This window comes from Crocodylus porosus, unplaced genomic scaffold (assembly GCF_001723895.1).
Source record: "Crocodylus porosus isolate Cpor-Errol unplaced genomic scaffold, CroPor_comp1, whole genome shotgun sequence".
Classification (NCBI taxonomy): Eukaryota; Metazoa; Chordata; order Crocodylia; family Crocodylidae; genus Crocodylus; species Crocodylus porosus.
Window position 1 is genome coordinate 3,674,959 of NW_017728921.1, and position 21,368 is coordinate 3,696,326.

The 21,368-nt window shown below is 41.6% G+C and overlaps 1 protein-coding gene across 7 annotated transcripts in view; it reads right to left on the minus strand.

Annotated features, from left to right (window-relative positions):
* The window catches only part of HECTD4 (HECT domain E3 ubiquitin protein ligase 4), an 80,785-nt gene that overhangs the window by 41,938 nt on the left and 17,479 nt on the right, over positions 1–21,368 (minus strand). For 3 of the 7 annotated variants that reach the window (XM_019538806.1, XM_019538804.1, XM_019538802.1), the window contains exons 14-31: positions 20,497–20,602; positions 19,687–19,807; positions 18,141–18,269; positions 16,235–16,359; positions 15,200–15,353; positions 13,762–13,862; positions 12,562–12,760; positions 10,988–11,134; positions 9,656–9,760; positions 8,758–8,921; positions 7,450–7,683; positions 6,973–7,165; positions 6,708–6,812; positions 6,227–6,315; positions 5,881–6,056; positions 4,680–4,815; positions 4,429–4,570; positions 4,142–4,308 (exon numbers count right to left, since the gene is read on the minus strand). In XM_019538806.1, the coding sequence (XP_019394351.1) occupies positions 4,142–4,308; positions 4,429–4,570; positions 4,680–4,815; positions 5,881–6,056; positions 6,227–6,315; positions 6,708–6,812; positions 6,973–7,165; positions 7,450–7,683; positions 8,758–8,921; positions 9,656–9,760; positions 10,988–11,134; positions 12,562–12,760; positions 13,762–13,862; positions 15,200–15,353; positions 16,235–16,359; positions 18,141–18,269; positions 19,687–19,807; positions 20,497–20,602 (2,593 nt within the window). The remainder of the gene's footprint in view (positions 1–4,141; positions 4,309–4,428; positions 4,571–4,679; positions 4,816–5,880; positions 6,057–6,226; positions 6,316–6,707; positions 6,813–6,972; positions 7,166–7,449; positions 7,684–8,757; positions 8,922–9,655; positions 9,761–10,987; positions 11,135–12,561; positions 12,761–13,761; positions 13,863–15,199; positions 15,354–16,234; positions 16,360–18,140; positions 18,270–19,686; positions 19,808–20,496; positions 20,603–21,368) is intronic. The other 4 variants (XM_019538808.1, XM_019538805.1, XM_019538807.1 and 1 more) reach the window with 3 other exon arrangements.

Here is a 21,368-nt window from a genome sequence, read left to right on the forward strand (position 1 = left end):
ATCCAGCTTCTCAAGATGTTCCTTCACAAGGTCAGCATTTATGGAGGGCAGGGGATCTCCCTCATCCGGACCTGTCCCAGACCATCCCTGTTCCGTCCCGTAGCGGGCATGGGTGTCCCATGGGACTGATGAAAGACTGACGCAAAGTACCCGCTTAACAGGTTGGCTTTTTCCTGGGCGTCAGTTGGCCCATCTGGTTCAGCAGGGGTCTAATGTTGCCCTTTTCCTCCAGCTCCCCACATATCTGAAAAAGGACTTTTTATTGTCCTTGATGTTCAAAGCTAGTTCGAGTTCAACTGCAGCCTTGGCTTTCCCGGTTTGCTCCCTGCAGGACCGGACCAGTGCAGAATAATCCTCCTTGGATGTGAATCCTGTCCTCCATCCTTTGTAGGCCTTTCTTTTTAACCTCAAGAGGTCTGCTAGGTCCCTGGAGAGCCAGGGGGGCTGCTGTGCCCTCTTGCTGTTGCATGGCACTAGGGTGCCTGCTACTGAATGGTAGTGAATGGGCTAAGCTGCCACTCAGTAGGGCAGCAGGTGAGAGTTACCATGGTAACAGAGTGGGTCAGCTGACCGCCAGGGGGCAGGGCCTGGCCTTTATAAACAGAGAAGGCTAAGGCCAGAGCCAGTTCCCTCCTGGCAGCCACAGGAGCAGGAGCTTGGCGGGAGAGCTGATCAGACAGAGTCCAGGGTTACAGCCTGGCTGCCCTAACTGGCCGCATGACGAGATGGGGTCTGGTGAAGAGCTGAGTGAGTGCGGACTTCGGGTTATAAGCCAGGAGGCTTCTTGTGTTTGTGTTATAGCCGTTTGGCTCTTGGCTTAGTTATGGTTATACCGGAGGACCGGGTGAGGCTGTAGGGGAGTAAGGAGGCCTCACGGGGGCTCCCCAGTAGTTGGGGGTTCTGGGTGCCCATTAGGGGCACAGCGAGTGGTGTCAGGGTGGCACGGCATTTGGTGCCACAGTGGGCACGGTGGGAGAGCGCCGGAGAAGCGCTCGGCGTGTGGGGTTGGGATCCCTGCCCGCAAGGGCGGTTGCCCAGTAGGGCGCGTGGCCCGGAGGAAGGGTCAGGGGGCCAGGCACGGCTACGGGCCACCTAAGCCCCGAGTGCGAGAGGTGCGGCGCAGTGCGGCATAGGCCCCGAGAGGGCGGGGGAGCGTGAGAGGCGTGGTATAGGCCCGAGAGGGCGAGAAGCACGGCATAGGCCCCGAGAGGGCAACGGAGCACAGGAAGTGCGGCACAAGCACGAGAAGCACGACACAGGCCTCAGAGGGGGCGAGAAGTGCGGGAAGTGCGGTACAGGCCCAGAGGGCGCGCAGCACAAGCACGAGAGGAGCAGCATAGACCCAGAGAGGGCAGGAAGCCCAGAGGGGGCAAGAGACCCCAGAAAGACAAGAAGCAGGGGAAGAGCAAGACAGGGCCCAGTGTGGGCGTTGCCAGGTGCATGACCAGCCCAGAGGTGCCGGTAAAGGGGCGCAGGTTGCGCAGCAAGCCCGGAGGCGCCGGAAAGGGGCACCAGCGAGGAGCCCCGGAGCCAGGGGGCAGTGAGGAGCCCCGGAGTTAGGGGGGTAGTGAGGAACTCAGAGTGAGGAGGGGTGACGAGGAGCCCCGAGGGGGAGAAGGGGTGGCAAGGGGCCCTGAAGGCAGACAATGGGCCGTGGCATAATAACATGGCCCAGGACAGATTACACCAGCACCAGCGGCGAGGCTTGGGCTGCGGTGCAGGGGAGGATAAGGAGCCACAGACAGTGCCCCCCGTCATCGGGGCACACACGAATGGGCAGCTTCCTGCTAATTCCAATTATCCATCGTTTATAAATAAGATCAAGGCATGGCAGGCGAGAGTAGGCGGACGGTCGGCCCATTACAGGGGAGTGGAGCTGCGTGTCTGGAGAGGCTCCGAAAGTGGCACCCCTGTCACACTGCCTTTCCTCCGAGATGGAATATACTTAGCTTGTGCATTGAGGATCGCTCCCTTGAGGAGCAACCACTCGTCTTGAACTCCCCTCTCCCTGGGGTCATGGTCCCTGAGGGCCTGACTGACTAGCCTCTTGAGCTTCTCAAAGTCGGCCTTCCTGAAGTCAAGGACTTCTGTGTTGCTGACTGACTTGCCAGCTTTACGGTGGATGGTGAAGGTGATCAGCTCATGGTCGCTGTCGTCCAGCTTCCCATTGATCACTAGGTCGCCAATTAGGTAATCCCCAGTAGCCAGTACCAGGTCGAGCAGCACTTTGCCTTACGTTGGCCCACAGACTTCTTGAGTCAGGTAGAGGTCATCCACGCACGAGAGGAAACATTGTGACTGCTCGGATTTTGCTGAGTGATCCTCCCACGAGATGTCCAGGTAATTGAAGTCACACATGACAACCATGGTCCTGGACCATGTGGCCTCAGCCAGTTCCCAGGAGAACGCCTGGTCAAGCTCAGGACTTTGGGTGGGAGGTCTGTAGTAGACTCCCACCATTGTGTCCCCTGTGCCATGTTCCCCACAGATTTTAACCCAAAGTGTCTTCAGTCATCCACCTGGTCACCAAGATCAGCTTGCAGGGACATGTAGCTTTCCTTAACATAGACAGCTACACCCCCGCCCCTTTTATGTACACGATCCCTCCTGTACAGGGTATAGCCATCTATACCCGAGGTCCAGTTATGGGTGGAGTCCCACCAGGTCTCCGTTATCCCTATGACGTCGTAATTATTTGCACTGAGCAGGAGGACGAGCTCCTCCTGCTTCTTCCCCAAGCTCCTGGCATTTGTGTACAGGCAGGCAAGTGTGCCCTTGGGGGCTCTTGCCTTGCCCACAGATTGTACCAGAGCTGGGGCAAGGATGGGCTCCCTTAAGTGCCTTGGCCCGCTGGCTTTGCAAGGGTTGCTCAGTGGTCCAACAGTGGTGGTAGATGCCCCGCCTCCCTCCCCCGTCACCCAACGGGCTTAGTTTAAAGCCCAGTGGAGCAGGTCAGCCTGTCTGGCTGAGAAGAGCCTCTTCCCCAGGGGAGAGAGGTGGAGGCCATCTCTTCCCAGCAGCTTGCTGTTTCTCTCGCCAAAGAGTGGGCTGTGGTCATGGAAGCCAAAGCCTTCCCGATGACATCAGTGCCGCAGTCTTTGGTTGACTACAGGGATCCTCCTCTCTTTCCTCAGCTCATAGCCCAAGACTGGGAGGATTGACAAGAACACCACCTGTGCCCCCAGACCCTTTAGCCCCGCTCCCAAATCTGTGTAGCGCCTCATGACCCAGCTGGGAGCGCTGCGAGCCATGTCGTTGGTGCCCACATAAATAAGGAGCATGGGATAGCGGTCTGGGGGTTGGAGGAGCTCAGGGATCTTCTCCGCAATGTCCCAGATGCGGGCCCCCAGGAAGCAGCAGACTTTCTGGGCTAAGGGGTCAGAGTGGCAGATTGCCCCCTCAGTCCCACTCAAGATGGAGTCTCCCACAACAAACACCTTACGTTCTGTCTTGGGTAGAGCAGGGGCGGTAGCTGCAGTTGCTTAACTTGGTATTGTTCTGTTCTCAAAAACTACCTGCAGAAGAATGCTGTATTTTTAGCTTTAAGTTTCATAAAATACCCTAACAAAAACCTCATAATGTGTATCAGGAAAATACACACTCTCAGATTTTGTCCTTTTTTATTTTGCAGACTTGGATCACAGATGAACAGTTCTCCCTTCTGCTTTAGGAGCTCATGTCCTCAGTTAAACATATATGACACCATCCCTAAGAACTGAACAGCCAGTCCATTTTCCTTCCTACTCCTATACAGAGTCATCAGGAAATAAAAACCGTAATAGAAACTAGGCCCAGAGCTTCTCTTCCCTCAATTCTCAACTTACATGTTACATCAGTGGCAAATATCTTGGGGGATGGCTCCCAACTTGTATTTCTTTCCCTGTCTTTGGTCTTCCATTGAGATGAATTTACTAAAACCAACTTGCAACTAGCTCTTCTTAAACATTAACACAGTGCCCCAGAAGACTTTGTACTGGACCTAGCTAGCAGCTCTTCTGAAGCACTGTAGAAAATACTGAGAGGAACCCTGAAATACTTTACAAGAGAACTCGTCATAGCATAAAGACTGCATATTAACGCTGTAGACTTGGGCAGCCAATCATCTCATCATTTGGTCCCAAAGTTTCAGAGAACAACTTACCTTGGCCCTCCTTGAAGAACCATAGTCACTGGGCCCACAAGATGTGTAACACCACCAACCCGAACAGCTGCTGTCAGCAGCTCTCTCATGTGAACTAGAGCCTGTTTCCTTGTGTTCCCACGACGCCACCTGGTCTGAGCAGCTAATAGAAAACTGCTGCTGGACACCTAAGGGAGACACAGTAAAGTACTGTTATGAACTATGCATCTGTATCTTCCAGCTTAAAAGGTTTGACAATATATATGTTCTTCACTATTTAATGATTTAGCTTATCTAACATGACATACCGCTTGGTCCGGATTTGTTCCAATGAAAGCAAACAACTGCCCTAATAAGACACTGTACGTAGGTTTATCTCTGCTGTCTTCAATGGTCAAAGACTGAAGGAGAGTAAAAGAGCTACTCCTATGACTGGTAACATGGCGTCGTCTGGGGAAAACAGAACTTAAGAGATTAAAGGAATGGACTGGTAATAGAAAATTTAACTCACAATATAGAATGCATCATTTAAAAACTCAGTGGAAGAACATTTATATACCTCTGACTTGATCTAGTGAACTCCAAATCTTCATTTCCAATCATCTCTAGGTCAGAAGGTGCTGACATGCTTCGCAAGAAGACAGGCTGGCGGACAGCATGAGATATTACTTTGGTTTCAGATGCTGACTTACAGGCTGCAAAGTCACAGAACAGACAGGACAGTCACCCCTGATCTCTCACCTCATTTACATATTGTTTTCAACTAGTAAAATGATGGAACAAAAACTGTAAAACTGAATTGCATACTGTCCTGTGGGTTTGGGAGGGCTATGTATTCAATTTCCATGACTTCCCTGCTGGCAACCTCAATTATTTAAACCTTATTTCAAGGTAGCCATTTCTAATTAAAATATTCTTTGCATTCTGGTTGTTTGTAGCGTTTACACTTTAGGAGACTGGGGAAGGAGATGAATCAGATAGTAACTGACAGACACATGAAATAATATCTTAAAACAGGTGCTACTTCTGCAGCATGTAACCAATGTGTGGAATTCACCATTACATGACAGACATTCTTCAGCCAGATTTAAAATGCAAAACAGCTATGCAAGTTAACAGTGATAGAATGGCAGTTAAGCCTTGTCCTTCTGGACTGGCCAGGAAGTAAAATCCCACAAATCCACATGCAGGGAACATATATGATCGGATGCAATATGGAGAAATGTGACTCTTCCCTAAGAACAAAATATTGGCCCTGGCCAGAAATTAGAATAGACAGACAAAAGTCTTACCCATTAATTTATATTTTACCCCATAAAACTGATGTTTAAAGTGGAATCCAGCTAAGCATCAAAATGTTAGATAACCATGCTAAAGGTTATATCACCTAGTGAATCATGTCAGGAGACTAATTTTTAAAGTTAATGCTACACATTCAAGCTTTTAAACCCCCACCCACCCTAAAACTGTCTGCAGTAACTATAAATTTTTTTTGCAAATTCCCACCATTGCCTTTTCAATTCAGCAATCTGCTCTGCTAAAGGCAAAGTGACAATGCTGGCACACAGCACACCATTTTGGTTCACTGTTCTTGCAAACAAAAATACAGTGCATAATGAATGAAAAAGAATAAAAGCAGAGACACAACATTTTCAAGCTTTTAACAGTGCTTTTTAGAACACAAAATATAGGAATGTTTAACTGAATTAATGGTAAATAAACACACAATATTAAGTATCAGATGTAATGTAAATTGGTACCTGGTGTCTCAGCAGGCGTACCAGATATACTTCTTGTGATACCAGACTGGGCTGCAATAGTAACATGCAGCAGTAGTTCTGCTCTGTTCATCAGGCTCTTTACTAAGGTTTTTGTTTTAGCCAGAGGATGAGAGGGTTTCTGAACCAAAGAATTCACTTCTTGAAAAAATTTCTCCCTAAAATGATGAAACAAAAGTCAATGTACACTTACTTATTTTTATGCTGCCAAAAATATAACTTCACTAAGGAAAGTTATGTAAAGATCTGTTCATCTTGTAGACTCATTTCCTGATCTACCTTTCTGAACAGAGAACTAAAAATTCAGCTAACAGATCCAACAACTAACCTTAATGCTAGGACCACATTCTCAAGATCACTTCCATCAAAGGACACTTCTTTCATTGAACATAAGAGTTCCAGTTCTTTCATTTTACTCTGTAGATAAAAGGATTTGAGGAAGAAAGGTTGAAATATAAATGACTGAATAGAACTGTGATTTGCTGAATACAAGCACTAGGCATGGCAGCAGTTACAATACCCACTACTTTCCAGTTTGCTCTGGTTACATACTTTTGTGAGATTTTACTCCTTAAAAAAACCCTCCTTTTACTTCTTAAAAAAAGACTAGTCCAAAAAGCAACGCTGGTTGAGATTTATAGACAATTTCTATCTTCAGCCCACACATAAGTATGCTATCCTTTCTGTATCTATTTACGCATTTAACATAGTAAAAAAATTAGCAAATAAATAAAAGGCTATTACTGCAGTCCATAAATACAAAAATAAAATAGCAAAGTCTTAACAGCGTGAATAAGTGCAGAACTCACCTCATTGAAATGATAATCATAAAAGAATGGAACATTGTTCTCCAGCTTTCCATGCATGGCATCATCTACTTCACTTTGCCATTTCTGTTCCAGTTCAGCTACGCTCTATTAAAAGCCAGAAAACCAATACTGAATATACATATGTATTCATTCATCTTAACCTCAGTCAGAAAACAAGTGGTCAAGTGCACTGATACTTTTTACATTTCTAATGCATCAATGGCATCCTTTGCTCTCTCTGCTGACGTGTCTTTTGCTTTCTTACCTGCAATTGTCTTTCCATGGCATTTAGCTTCTTGAAGGTCTCTCCCATAATTTTACACAGAAGGTCATATTCCTCCGCATGCTCTTCCTGATACTGAAAGTTTATTAGGGACTGGAGTGCATCAACCAAGTTCAAATGTTTAATAACACACGAAACTACCATCTCTTCCATTACTTCTGGCTGAATCACTTCTCTGACGTTACAGGTGGAAAACAAACAGATTAGGGCAAGGCTCACTGCATACTTTGACAATTTATATTTCTAATTCATTAGCCTACGTAAACAACAATGCAAACATTAAACTTAAGGCCATCAAGTTGAAAATAATTTCCTTTCAATATATTTTTGCAAGCATCTCTCTGCAATTACTACCACTGAGAGGTCAGAGATTTCATTTTAGTTTGTCCCCTTTATGCATCAGCCATCTTATTACTAAAACTGAGTTGGGAAAACAGTGGGAAAGCCACGGATACTTACTTTATACTAGGTCTAAACTGGGGCCGAGCACGTCCAGATATTTCCCTGAGTTTTATCATGATTCCTGGAGGCAGCCTGATTCTAGGCAGATCAAAGTAGTGTCCCACAGGAGGCACAAGAACATCAGAAGGATATGTGAATTCTCGATCTTCATCTATGGTAAGAGGCAGTGGAGAAGGACTTGGAGTGAGGGCTGGAGATATTACACCATTTGCCTCCACCTGCCATTGGCATCTGAGGGGGGGAAAAAAAGTACCTATATCAAAGGGGTTTTTAGTTTCTTTCTAACTCTTACTTCTCACATCCTAAAAGACAGAATGGTTCAGAATATATTCCAGCCTACCACAGGGTACGTGTGGCTCTCTGAGAACTAGAAAGAATGCGGCTTGTATTCTAAGCAGTGCCTAAACCCCACAACATATGGGAAGTAGCACTGATAAGAGTCAAATTTTGACTGTTTCACCCTTGGGTTGTAGTGTATCATCTTATATCTATGTTTGGAATGAAAACATAACCTAAAGCAGAACAGTGCACAGAAAGTCCAGAATGCACAGAGAACAATCCTCTAACAAAGTCAGAGCATTGGATTCAAGTTTAGAAAAGATAATTCATGTAATTTGAGTTCCTAATTTGGAATGAATAATTCATTCAAGGAATTTTGTCTTTTTCTGGTAATGAATCCTTTCAGCAGATTCAAGGAACAAAAATTCTTAGTGTCCACAAGTCACCCTAACAGTGCATATTTAAATTGCTTTTACAACTTGTGCTGTAATTTACATATCTAACCCACACAGCCCAGATATCTCAATTTATATTAGACTGAAGCACTTGCAATTCAAGCAGTGTTTGTCAGTTACTCAAACTGTTCAATCTAAGAACAGAAATGCCACATTACTTACCAAGCTACCACCACAAATTGGGAATTATCTTTTTGCTAATATTCAAGAATGAGTTAAAAATACACTTTTCATAAGTGTTTCAGTTGATAAAGCTCAAGTACTTAACTGTTTGCCAAAAGCTAATATAAAAAACCACAAATGGAAATTTTCTCCTAAGTGTGAAATAATATTCACAGAACACACATTTTGCACTATTCACGCAACCCTAGTAATTAAAGCCTTTACTCTTTAGATCATTTCTTAACTTTCAAGCAGCTTATAGGATGTAAGAAAATTCCCAAGACAGAACACTAATAAATAGTTAAAACAAGTCAATTACATGACAACGATCTTAACCACAGAAGCATTTTTTTTAAAGCCTCCAAAAACAAATTTCTTTGAACTCAGATTAAACCAAGATTTTCTTTACCTCTGTAGTAGTTTAGATCTTAAAAGTTCGTGGCACGTTTCCTCATCTTTGGTAATTTCTGGTCCATTATATAAGATCCTTAGCATAGAGCAAGCTAACACAGAGAGGCCTAAAGCCAGGTCAACTAAGAATGGTAAGCCTCCTGACACATCTTCCGAAGATTCCTGCAGTATGAACAGGAATAAATCACATTGCTCAATTACCTTTGCAACTGCTTCCTAATCAAAGCAACTTATTTAAAAAAATCTGTAAGCATCATCAAATTGTGCCACAATGAAGCACGCTCTGACAGTTTTAACTCCACCCCCCCCCCCCCAAACTTCCAGATATACTGCAAATCAATGGCTGGAAGAATCAAACCCCAAGCACAGAGAACTGGGAGCCAGATAAAAATAATTCTTGGTCCTCTTGGGTAGAGGACAGGGACTCTATCATTCTGCTAATCATATTTTGTCTCATGTGGTACAAATTTTCCTCTTAGTGATTGACTTTAGTTTCCTGCCTCTTCTCCAAGTCTAGTTTGGAGACATTATTTGACACACATTTAGCCCCTTTAATGCCCAGCTCATAAGGAGATACCCAACCCAACCACCCCACTGAACCCATGATCATTAACACTCAAAGAAGGTCTAAGTTGCCTTCAGTAATAAGGTTCTACAGAAATGTCACTTCCTTTCCTTTTTTTTTTTTTTAAACTGTGCCTGAGCAACTCTAGCAAATAAAATAAGATGCTGAAGACAGGGCAACCTTACTCTGTAAAGAAACAGGTTACATGGCTACTAAAGCAGCTATCAGGTCCATTTTGTAATTTCATATTTAAAAAAAATTTAATATTGCACAAAACAATTCTGAAATAAAGTTGAGTCTCTGTGACAGACTTAAGTTACACTGCAAGTACCTGTGCTCGAACTGTGCAAGCAAAGCCCCACATGGCTTTGTCTGGTGTGTTGTGCTCCCGGCCACTCCTCATTTCAAAGGAGAAGGTGACTGTATCTCCTTCCACCTTAAATTTTAAAGGAATGACAAAAAGGGACACTCAATAAAGTAAACAAATACAGCTTTCACAAAAGTGGCTTATTTTATGGATTAATTTTAAAGTGACGGTTGATTTAAGTATTCTATTTCCAATTATGCAGGCTAATTTAAGCTCTGGCCTCCCTCTCCCCTTTCCTCCAAGAGTATCCTTTTCTGGGTTCACTTTGCTTAGGCTTTGCTGCCAGCTACTTATGGCAGGGCAAGGGAAAAGGGTATAGCCACAGAGTTACAAGAGTAACCAATAAAGTCTAGAGGCCAAATAGCACAGGCCTACCAATTTCCTCTAAAACACTTCCTTTATTCTTCTGACAGCATAGACCAATTCAACAGCCCTTCACTGTGGCCAGGAAAAGAGATAAGCTCTCCAAGTAGAGAAAGCTGGTAAAATAATCTAGAGTGAATAGAAGGGGCTGCTGGCAAAACTACTGAACCCTGCCATTCCTGACAACTTTCTACCATCTCCACTAATTTGGAAAAACTAGAACTGACATTCCCAAGCCAACAACTCTAAAACTGAAATACAAGCATACAGTCCCAATTACAGTATAGGACAAAAAAGGTAAGATTGTTGTGCACACCCACTACATAAGGGAAGTGATATTATATGAATCAGAGAAAACATACTGAGCACATTCTCGCATTTGCTTAAGTGAATAGATCTATAGGAATTTCAATGGGTTTCCACTAAATTTCTATTTCTTAAATATACATATTAGTTTATTTTATAATCCGAACCAAAATGAGAGAGAGAAAAAAAAATGTTATATTTAACGGGTTTTAGTGGTTTTTGAGCTATTTGCAAGACACGACTAAGACTCCCAAGAAGTTTGTATAACCTCAGGTTCAGCAGGAACTCGTGCTACATAAACACACGCATGCAGAAAGGTACTGTTCCTAAAGTCTCAGGGACTGATGCACAATTCTTTTCTCGTCCTACACAATGCTGCTAATGCATCCCAGCATGACAATGCAACATAAGTTAATGCCAAAGGTGACGCCATACTCATAAAAAGGGGAAACCCTAATGTAGGACAGGAATTCCTTCCCCAGGGACTCTTAGCAAGGGCCCTCAGCAAGGGTAAGCTTACACTCAAATACTTGGACTCCACAGCTACAAAATCAGTTAAAATGATGCTATACAGTTTTCAAGAGGGCACTTTTCTATGTGAAATATCGTTGGATTGTAATACTGTACCTTTACTAAGTCTTTCGGCCAACCAGTTCCTAAGACACTACGGCTGCCATATCCCAGTGTATTGCCTCCATACTCAGCAACCTTCCTACTGTTTGTGTTAGGACCAGCATAGATCACCAACTTCAAAACATAAAATACACTGTTAGACTGTAAGAGAAAAACAAAAAAATCTAATAATAATAATAATACTTAGCACTTGTATAGCGCTTCAGATCTTCAAAGCGCTTCATCAACACTGATTAACAAACCCTCACAACAGCCATGTGAGGTGGGAAGGCAAGCATTATTATCCCCATTTTACAGATGGGGAAACTGAGGCAGAGAGGAGTTAAATGACTTGCCCAAGGTCACACAGCAAGTCTGTGGCAGAGCTAGGAATAGACATCAGGTGGGTTCCTACTTCCCATGCCCAGCTCACTAGGACATGCTGCCTCTCTACAATAAAGGGATTGATCCTGCTCCTTTTGAAGTTAACAGGAATTAAGTTTTCCAGCTACTTCAACTGGGAACATGATGAGGCCCAAAAATTTCCCCAAAGTGCTTAACCAGTCACTGGTGACAGATATATTATGATGTATTTCTGTTAATAAATCTAATATAGGTACCACAGGACTCACTCTGTTACATTACAGAACATATAGCAACGGTTACTAATCAGTGAAAGCAGCTCTATAATTACAAAGGAAAAATGGTAGTAGCTACAATCTTAAATTGAAAATATTCGTTAATATTAATCCATATAAACAAGCCATTTGTTGTCAGAAAGTTATCCTTTCCAGTTCTGCCCAGTTTGATACAAACTGTGCTGATCTACAAAGGAGATGGGTAGGTTTAAGTTAAAGAAACAAGGAAAACTGGGTGACATAGAAAATGCAAATGAATTCAACATTTTAAAATACAGAAAAACCACCTTAGCAGTCATGAAATGGATGTAAACAAACAAGACTGGCTTGGGTTTGTGGGGAAGGTAACTTTTCTGAGGGCTGACATATTTCCCATTCAATTATCACCACCCTGTTTTGGTATATTAAAAAGATTTTTTTTTTGTATGCAGGCTAGTAAAGGAACCAAATTCATTAAGGATATGCCAACTAAGTTTCTTGTTAATGCAGTCACTAGACGCTATGTTCTAGGCAGGCTCACTGTAGGCATTTAGTGCATACCCTTTTGCAACTTTTCTTAAAAGAATGGTGGGTGGTAGAGAGAGAATAAGATGCAGGAAGATCACACTGTTCCCACCTCCCTGCCCTTTCAGAGTAACTGCCTTTGAACATATTCTCTTGTTTAGTCGAGCCTAATTCCACATGTTCTGGAGATAAGACTTACACCATTCTTTTGGGATAGTATTTCACAGCTACCTATCACCCCAAATAATTTCTCTCAGTCTTTAAATTCTAAGATCCTCTGATCAGAGGGAGGCCTTAGTACTGCTGTAAGTTAAAGCATCCTGAATTATCATCATTGCTAGAAATAAGGCGCCATGGAGAGCGAGTGGCAGCCAAAATGAAAATGAGAGGTATTCATGAAAGAAACACTTAAGAGATAAGCAAGTTGCTGTACTGGCCCTTGCTTACCTTATCATAATCATATTGTGAGGAACATCTGCTATCAAATCTAAGGTATAAACACCGGGCTCCTGGAATATGTACAGTTTCTTTAAATTTATAGTTGTCCCTGACAGGATGTACTGTTTCTACAGTCTTCCCAGCGGCCCAGGGAGCTGGGATCTTCAAGCCAGTCAGAAAACCTGGTTCCTCTTTCTCTTCTAGCATTCTGAAACCACAGAAAAGCAAGAAGTTACTACTCATAACGTACCTGTTTAGTTTTGTAGTATGCATTCAAAACAGTGCAACATGGTTTTCAAAGGCCCAGTGATACTCTTCAAGTAACAAAAGGCAATTAAATATCTGACTAATTCTCACTTCAAGCAGGAGTTGAGTCTTTAATAATGTGAACACGTTACATATAAGTACAAGATACCAAGGGTCTACCTAGTAAATATATTTTATGGCGTTTTAAAAATTTAAGCAGCTCTAGAAAAAGTTATGTATTTTACTGAAAAAAGATTCATTTCTGAATGTTAATATAAAAAAAAAGTCAATCTTTCTTCCTGAATAGCACTTGATAAAAGATAAGATTATCATAAAAGAACACATATAACTTTCACTCCAGGTCAGCAAAAGACTGAGTGCAAAACATGCTGTTCATTGCTGTTTCACAATAAATTTCACGTCTCAAAATACCACCTTAATACCACCTGTTCTAAAACAGATGCAAGTTGGAAAAGCCAACTGCTAAAACTGAAGTGCAGCTATCATAACAGGTTTCAAGCAGAAAGTATATGCTTTTCATTTGTGACCCATGATTTAAAGCCAGAACTTTACATAATTACATCTTGCCTATTATAACTTAAATTCCAATGCATTTTCAATATTCTATTCTGCTACAAGACATGGCATTTTGTTATAGAGCTCTCTCTGATTCTAGACTATAGAAATTCTTTTCAAAAGTTTAAGGGGCAGAAATGAAGCTGTACTTTATTTAAGCATCTTGATTAGACTGATTTTTCAATTATTTACTTCCTTTAAAAAAATCAAATACACTTTGTTCATCTTTTTATAACTTTGCAAGGAAATTTACAGACAACTATAGTATTGACCCTTAAGATTCTTGCTCCTTTCATTCACTCCTAAGTAATGTTCTAGCAGGAATGCCATCAGTAATGAAAGGTGGTACATAACAGGAGAGAAAAAAATTGATCTAACATCAATCACCTCTCATCAGGTAACAACTTGCTCTTCTGGTCTGATGTACCACTGGGGGAACTGCACACTTCCGCAAAAACTGGAGACTGAGTTTTAAGCAACAAGGCAGTCTGTAACATAACAGGAGTAACTTTAACAATACATAAACAATACATTTGTTGGGAAGAGTCATAGAACCATAGTCAAGCAGGGTTGGTCGGGGCCTCAGGGAGTCATCTAACAGTTTAGCCCCTTGCTCAAGGCTTGCTCATCCCTGACTCAACCATCCCAGTCACGTGTCTGTTCAACCTGCTCTTGAACATTTCCAAGGGATGGAGATTCCACAGCCTCTCTAGGTAGCTGGTTTCATTGCTTAACCATGCCCAGTGAGAAAGTTCTTCCTAATATCCAAACTAAATTTCCTCTGCTACAGTTTGAAGCCATTGCTCCTAGTCTCGTCCCTTACAGCCACAGAGAAGAGTCTAATCTTCATTCTCTTTAACCACCCGTCAGATATTTGAAGGCTGTTATCAAATCCTGTCTTCTCTTCTCCAGAATTGCTTGGGTTACTGAAACAGGGTAGATTTGTACCCTGAAGCCCGTTAATATTAGCAGCATAAGTATTAATGGCAGTGTGTCTTAAACTTGGTTGGTCACGTTGCATGGAATCTGCTTCCAACATCAGTAGGTGTCAAGCAGCAGTTCTTAGACTGCAATCCGTGCATTAGTTATGCCTGGTCATATGGTTCTAGCTCTTCTCATTGTTCTCTTTGTCTAAAATCACTTCTTAAAAACATACGAAAAATCCTATTTTGAGTAAACACTTGCTGTTGTTGCCACAGGGAAGGTGTGAAATTGTTAATATTAAGGGAGTTTATGAAGGTGTCTTGTAAGATACCATCATACCAGAATGTCTGAGCTAAAGTACTAAAGCAAAATTTACTTCAGCTACTGCAGCCACATGAGCGCTGTCAAAATTAAGGAACTTTTTCGTAACTTAACAACTGGGTTGTAAAAATCAGCAGAAAGCTAGAACGACAGGCAATATTAAACTGACTTAGTCATTTCTTCCTAGACTTTTCCTGATAAACATAACGAAAAAACTTTAATAGAAACAACACCTGATGGCTACTGGTAACTGGGTACAACTCTAACCATGCTTTGTTCCTTATACCCTTCCTATAAAGTAACTGCTACCAGCCACCTGCTGTCAGAGACAGGGTACTGGGTATGCTGGACTTGTGACACAGTGTGGCAATTCTTATGATTAGCTGATATTTTTATGCCTCAACACCTTGGAGGCTGCATTACCAGCACAGTTCATTTTGGGTATATATCTGACATAATATTTTGTTGTTTTTCTTCAGCCTACATGTTGTGTTTTGAGGCTTACTCATGAAAATGCCACTAGTAAGTTTAATATATGCATTTAAAATCACTAATTATATCTACTGTAAAAATGCCATACCTGACTGGTATAAAGTACCAACTGTACCAGCTGAGGCATCAGTGCATCAGCCATGGTAAGAGTCTGTAAATTTGGATGCATCAGGGATGTCAGTAATACAGGAAGCAAATGACCAAGCATGGTTGCCTTAGTAACTTGTTCCAGGCCTTTTAATCTGCAAAAGTCAAGAATATACATAGGAACACTTCTTTCGTGAGTTGCCATGACCATTCTTATATAAAGAAATGAGTTTCATAGCTAATGAGACTGCATAAATGATTCAAACTGTGGCAGCAAATACTTATACTCAAGTGCACCAATAACATCTATTAATATGTACAGAGTACATTAATATTTTTAAATCATAAACTGCAAGAACCAATAAGATACGGCATGCAAGACAAATTCTGGAAGCTGAGGTGGAGGGTATTAGACTTGCAGGCAGATCAAGGCAGACCAAGGCAATGATGGGAAGATTACATAAAAACGGATCTGGAAGGGATGGGCAAAGATGTGACAAGGTAGGAAGGGACTGCACAAGACAGGAGAAGATGGAAGGCTCTAGTTATGGCATATAGGCTCTTGAGAACTATAAGATGAGAGACAAAAACAGAGAGAAACAGAGACAGACAGACAGAGAGACAGAAATAGAAATAGCCAGAAGTAGAAACAATAATGGTATTAAACTGCGGCTCCCAATCTGTGGTACGCGTATCACCAGTGGTAGGCAGACAACCTGTCAGTGCTACGCGTTAAGGGATTTATTATAGTTACTTCATATGACAAAAATTTGCTGGTGCTACTTCAAACTTAAGGTTGAACTGAAAAATTTGCTGGTGGTACTTAAGGTTGTATCATTTTAAATTGGTGGTGCATAATCTGTTAGAGTTTGGGAACCGCTGATATAAAGAAATAGCCCTGTCGTCTTTCACCAACTTAATTACAAAGATACAAATACTGATAACGATAGCATCCTTTTACTGAGCCATTCTGTCTATAAAAAGGGCAGCAGCTCACCGTTTTCAGACTAACAGGTATTTAGGCAGCTTGTCTTACCTCTGCTCTCTGTCAGAAATGTCACTATTTATAAGAGCTGTAGTGACTTGTTGCAGCATTTCTAAGACTTCATCACATCCGGTCAGGATTTGTGTGGCAAGAGACAAAATACTGGCCTTTAACTCCTAGGTGCAAAAAGTTAGACAATGCTTAAACTCCTAGAGAATAAAACAACTGAGCAGCAAAAGAATGGATTTCCAAATTAAATAATGGTAATGCGACCTGGCAGGCCTGCAGGAGTAGCTTCATCCCAGACTTAAATTTGATTAATGCTAAGCCCAAAAGTGCTGGGAGAAACTAGGTGCATTTTACTGGATGCACATCCAGTTTCTAGAGAGGGAAGCAATCCCCAGCCCATGAGAGCAGCTACTAGCGAGCCAAGGGTCTGCACCTGATGACAAAATGTCCTAGCAGGTTTGAGGATCACTGTAGAGAGAGAAACTGAACAATGAAGACATGGATGAATAGTGAGAATGACAGACAACTGTACTGAAACATTCAGTATTTACCGAATAAGCTTGAACAAACAAACTACCTAATATTGCAAGCACAAACTCCTATATAAAGCAACAGACAAACAGCCCAGCAACACCAGTTAGTAAGATCACAGTATAACATACAAAAACAAGACAAGCATTGGGACAAAACTGAGAATTACTAACAACACTATTCCAGCATCAACGTAACTATAACCACAGTGTAATAAAGCTTGAACCGACAAAACCACTCTAATACCTCAATGTCATACTTCCCATGACACCCGCTGAGGTGAGAAGAAAAAGGTGGGCTTTGACAAAGCTCTAAGGGTGAACAGGTCTCAAACTATTACAAAGCAAGGAAGAAGGTAATTCCACATGACTTAAGCTCAAAACACACTCAAAAATATATATAAATGATGCCAATTGAGTGATAGGAAGCCAAACCATTTTCTGAAAGCAACAGACTCACATCTAAATCTCAGAAGAACTGATCTTTTTTTAATTAGTTGTTTCACAGCTATAAATATAGAAAAAAACATGTATATGCAGATGACTTCCTACATATTAATTTTCTGTCCAAAACATGCCTTGTGTACATCGTGCTTTAATGTGCATTCATGTATCACTAAAAAAACATGCTGTTTAGTTACTGTGCATTAAAATAAGCTAATGTGCATTAAGCGTTACTTAAAAACTGGTATTTAGTTCATACGCAGTAAGACAGGCTAATGTGCATTTTCCTAGTACTTCACAATGGAGGGCATTTGCACACATGCTTACGCTGTAGTGTGGGGTGCTTTTAAAAGTGCCCAGCACTGTGGCATGTGCAGTTTTCTAAGTGGCAAAATGCGCATCAGTGCTGAGAAAATGGCGGTGGTGCGCTTTTAAACTAAAACACGTCAGAGGTGCTTTAGTTCAAAAGTGCACTGCCACCATTTTCTGCACACTCGTGCACATTTTGCTGCTTATACAACTGCACACAGTGCAGCGCAGTGTGCTGCAGCTCAATTAATCGAGTCTGCTCTGATCCGCCCAACCTCTGGTGCATTGCAGGACAAAAAGGTATGTGTATAAACGCCTGGAGATACTAGATTTAATGCACATTAACTAAAGCGCATTAATGCACTTGTAGAGGTGCCCCTTAATGGCTAAATGTGAAACCCCTTTATAAAAATTTTTAGGAGGGAGGCAATGATGAACTCATTAAACAAACCAAGGTCAAGCAATGACATTATACAAAAACTAACCATCGATTCTAGCTGAAATATGGAACGGCATTGGCTTTCACCATGTAAATGCATCAACGTAACAAAAACTGACAAGACGGCACACAAAGATTCTACCAGTAAGCTGCACTGGAGACAGAAGAACTGTCAGAAGAACACTGGCCGGAGAAAGCAGTACTGGGAATAAAACTCGGTGTTTACCTGTACCTTCAATGTCTCTCCCTGCAAGGAGCTGTCACTGTCATCATTTTCATCAGGTTTAATCAATATAGTATTACTGAGAAGGTGATTCTGTACGGCCATCAGATACCGCAAGCATGAAGACGCAGCCTTTAATATAAATAAGCACATTTTACATTATCCATCCTCTTTAATCAAGCATGGCATAGACAATCCTCGTGCGTTTTCAAAATAAGAACAAGAAACAACCAAGAAAAAAGAATAGAGCGTAAGGAAAATAATTACTTCTCTTGAACAGACAATTGCCACCTATCTACACTGCTTTTGTTGTATCAGCAGAAATTCCCTACTTCATGATGAAGTTTTGGGAGCTATGGCAAACCACTGAATTTTTCAAATTAACAAATAAATGAAACATTTGAAAGCTTTACATCTTGCATTATACTTTATTTGAAAAATTGCAGCTGCAATTAAGCATTAAATATTTACACATATATATTGTAAGAGAAATGACATCTTAACAAAAGACCTCGTTGCAGAGCTCAGCCGTAGGATCTTTGCTGAAAGGCAGGACATAATTGGTTGGCATGTAATTTATGAGGAGCACAGGGTCAATAAGGTTGAAATGAGAATTAGCGATTTGCTACTGCAGTAAATATGAAACACTACACATCCCAAACCTCACCCCAATTAATATTTCCCAGTCACTGCATCCTTCCATTCTGTAAGCTGACTCTGAGAATATTTATATGCATTTCTAACATTTTAAATATCAGCTTTTTCTCATCTCCTATTTCTGCACCTACAGCATTCCTCCCCTCTGTATGCACCAGTTTATACGACTCTGAAAGGTTTTCTGTTTTCTATCCTATTTTGTATATTACTTTGAAATTTTGAAGGATACTATATGAAAGTATTTTTTTAAATAACTGAAACAGCTGAGTGACAAGGACAATGCACCAGTCCGCAACCCTGCACTGTTTAGAGCAGTGTTTCTCAAGCCATGGATCACGCCCCAGAAGTAAATAACAAGAATATAAGAAATGGTTCTGAACAAACTTTAAAAATGGATCAACGAACTTTAAACATGGATTCTACACTAAAGGAGAAAAATGTGGGAAACCGTGGCTTTCCCCTTGCAGACTGCCAGAGTTCCAGCCTACAAGGGGCTGTTGGGGGCCCCCCTGCCACACACATTGGAGTGGGGGCAGGGGGTAGTACGTTGGGAGTGAGGGGCACTGGGTCAGGACTGGCCATCAATGTTTACAAATGGGTCTGGGTATAAAAAAGGTTGAGAACCACTGTTTAAAGGATCACTTTTCACTGAAAGAATGTTACTGTTTTTCAGCTGTCTTTTTCCATTTATGGGCATTTCAAATTTGTAAGATTAATCAGGCTTCATGATTGCAACAGTATAACTTAAAGAAGCTACCTCACCTATCTTTCTGAAGGCTACATCCTGAGTTAGTTACATTTCTACACATTAGGAGAAAAATGGCTGGGCTGAATAAAAAGAAAAAAAATCTTAAGCATATGTAACATTTTTAATCAGGTACATTTTACTTACAGGCACAGTTGAAAGAAGCTTTTGAAAGTCATCTTTAGATACAGTTTGGCACTTGGTGATTAAGACACAAGATTCTCGAACAACTATCTTGAGAATGTAGTGCAACAGCTCATCATTTAGTCTTTAAGATTCAGGAAAGATAAGGAGAAGTTGATCAGGATGGATACTTTTCAAAAGAGTGTAAAATCCTGACAAACCACATTACAAGTTAGGTGAAGCCAAATAAATGACTGTATCAGAAATGCTGAGGACTGACATGCTAGCTACAGCATACCATACCAAAGACACTGGAAAATTTTCCTTCTTACCACAATTCATACAAGAAAAACTACCCCTGGCTTGGTTAAAAGAGTTCAGTGTGATGGATCTGCACTCATTTTGTTCCAGTTCTGAGGGACTCCATGATGCAAATCAGTTCTTAAAAAGAGACCTCTCCCAAACTTCAGTCTTGAAGTAACTTAGTTTTGTGGCAGAAGAGCAGCAATATGGGAATGTGGAGTGCCGTGTCAAATTATAGAATGCTATCTGCTCTATTGTAATGATCTGAGGACTCCACAAAAGGCTCCTCCAAAGCACTCCCGTAGCTCTACAGAAATCTCCAGAATTCCATTAATACCTCAAACCACCCAGAGAATTTAGCACTTCTTAGGCAAGTGATGCAGTACAATCATACAACTAGCAATACATCAAACTGCAACATGAATATGAGCAGTTTTGGCATAAAGCAGCCAAGTTTATAATAAAGCTCCTAATATGTACTGAAGCCTATTTTCCATAAGAGTAACGAAGATAAGCATTATTCTAATTTACCTGTAATGATCATCATCTTCACTTCCAAATCTGTTGTTCTGAAGCTGTTCAGCTAAATTAGTCAGGATCACATCACGAAGTTGGGAGAGACCACTATTTCTCTCTCCTACAATGGAATACATATTTATGATACAGATGATGAAAACTTATAAAACAGCCTTTTATAGAAACAATATTTGTTAATTCATAAAGCATCTGCTTCCCATACGCTACAGACCAACAGTAACTACTTTTATTGTTTACTGTGGTTCTCTACAGACAAAGGAACTTACTGGAAATTCCTAATTTCCCATCTTAAATTCCAAGACAACATTTCCATGCTATGCAAAACAGGATGGGACATGCTATGTATTGGAAAAGATTTTTAAACCTTCTTGATTTCAGACCAGTGACCTGAACCTTTTAGGACTCAAGACACTCCACATTAGACTCAAGGTACCCCTCAGAAAATGCCACCTCTTAGCTTTCACCCATTTTTTAGCTACAGAAAAATAACAGACAGATTCTTCTGTTGTAAACAACTCAGAAAGACCACAACAGGTCAGAATGCTTTTGACACTATATTAGCGTATCTAACAGTGCTAATACTGGGTGGCATCCCACAACACCCTTAAAAGGCTCTCACAGCACCACAGGGTGTATGGCACCCTGGTTCAGAATCACTGCTTTAGACAACTGCAAATATTCCGGTAAAGAATAATGTGTGAGACCTAAAACATCCTGACTTCCAAGAAAATAATGATGCTGGTGGGATTGGCTAAGACTCACTAACATTCTTAAACTGCTCTGATCCCAGAAATGGAAGAATATTCACCACAAAATAACACACACTTCTATTGTGTTTTCAATTACAGGAATTACTTTCCAAAATG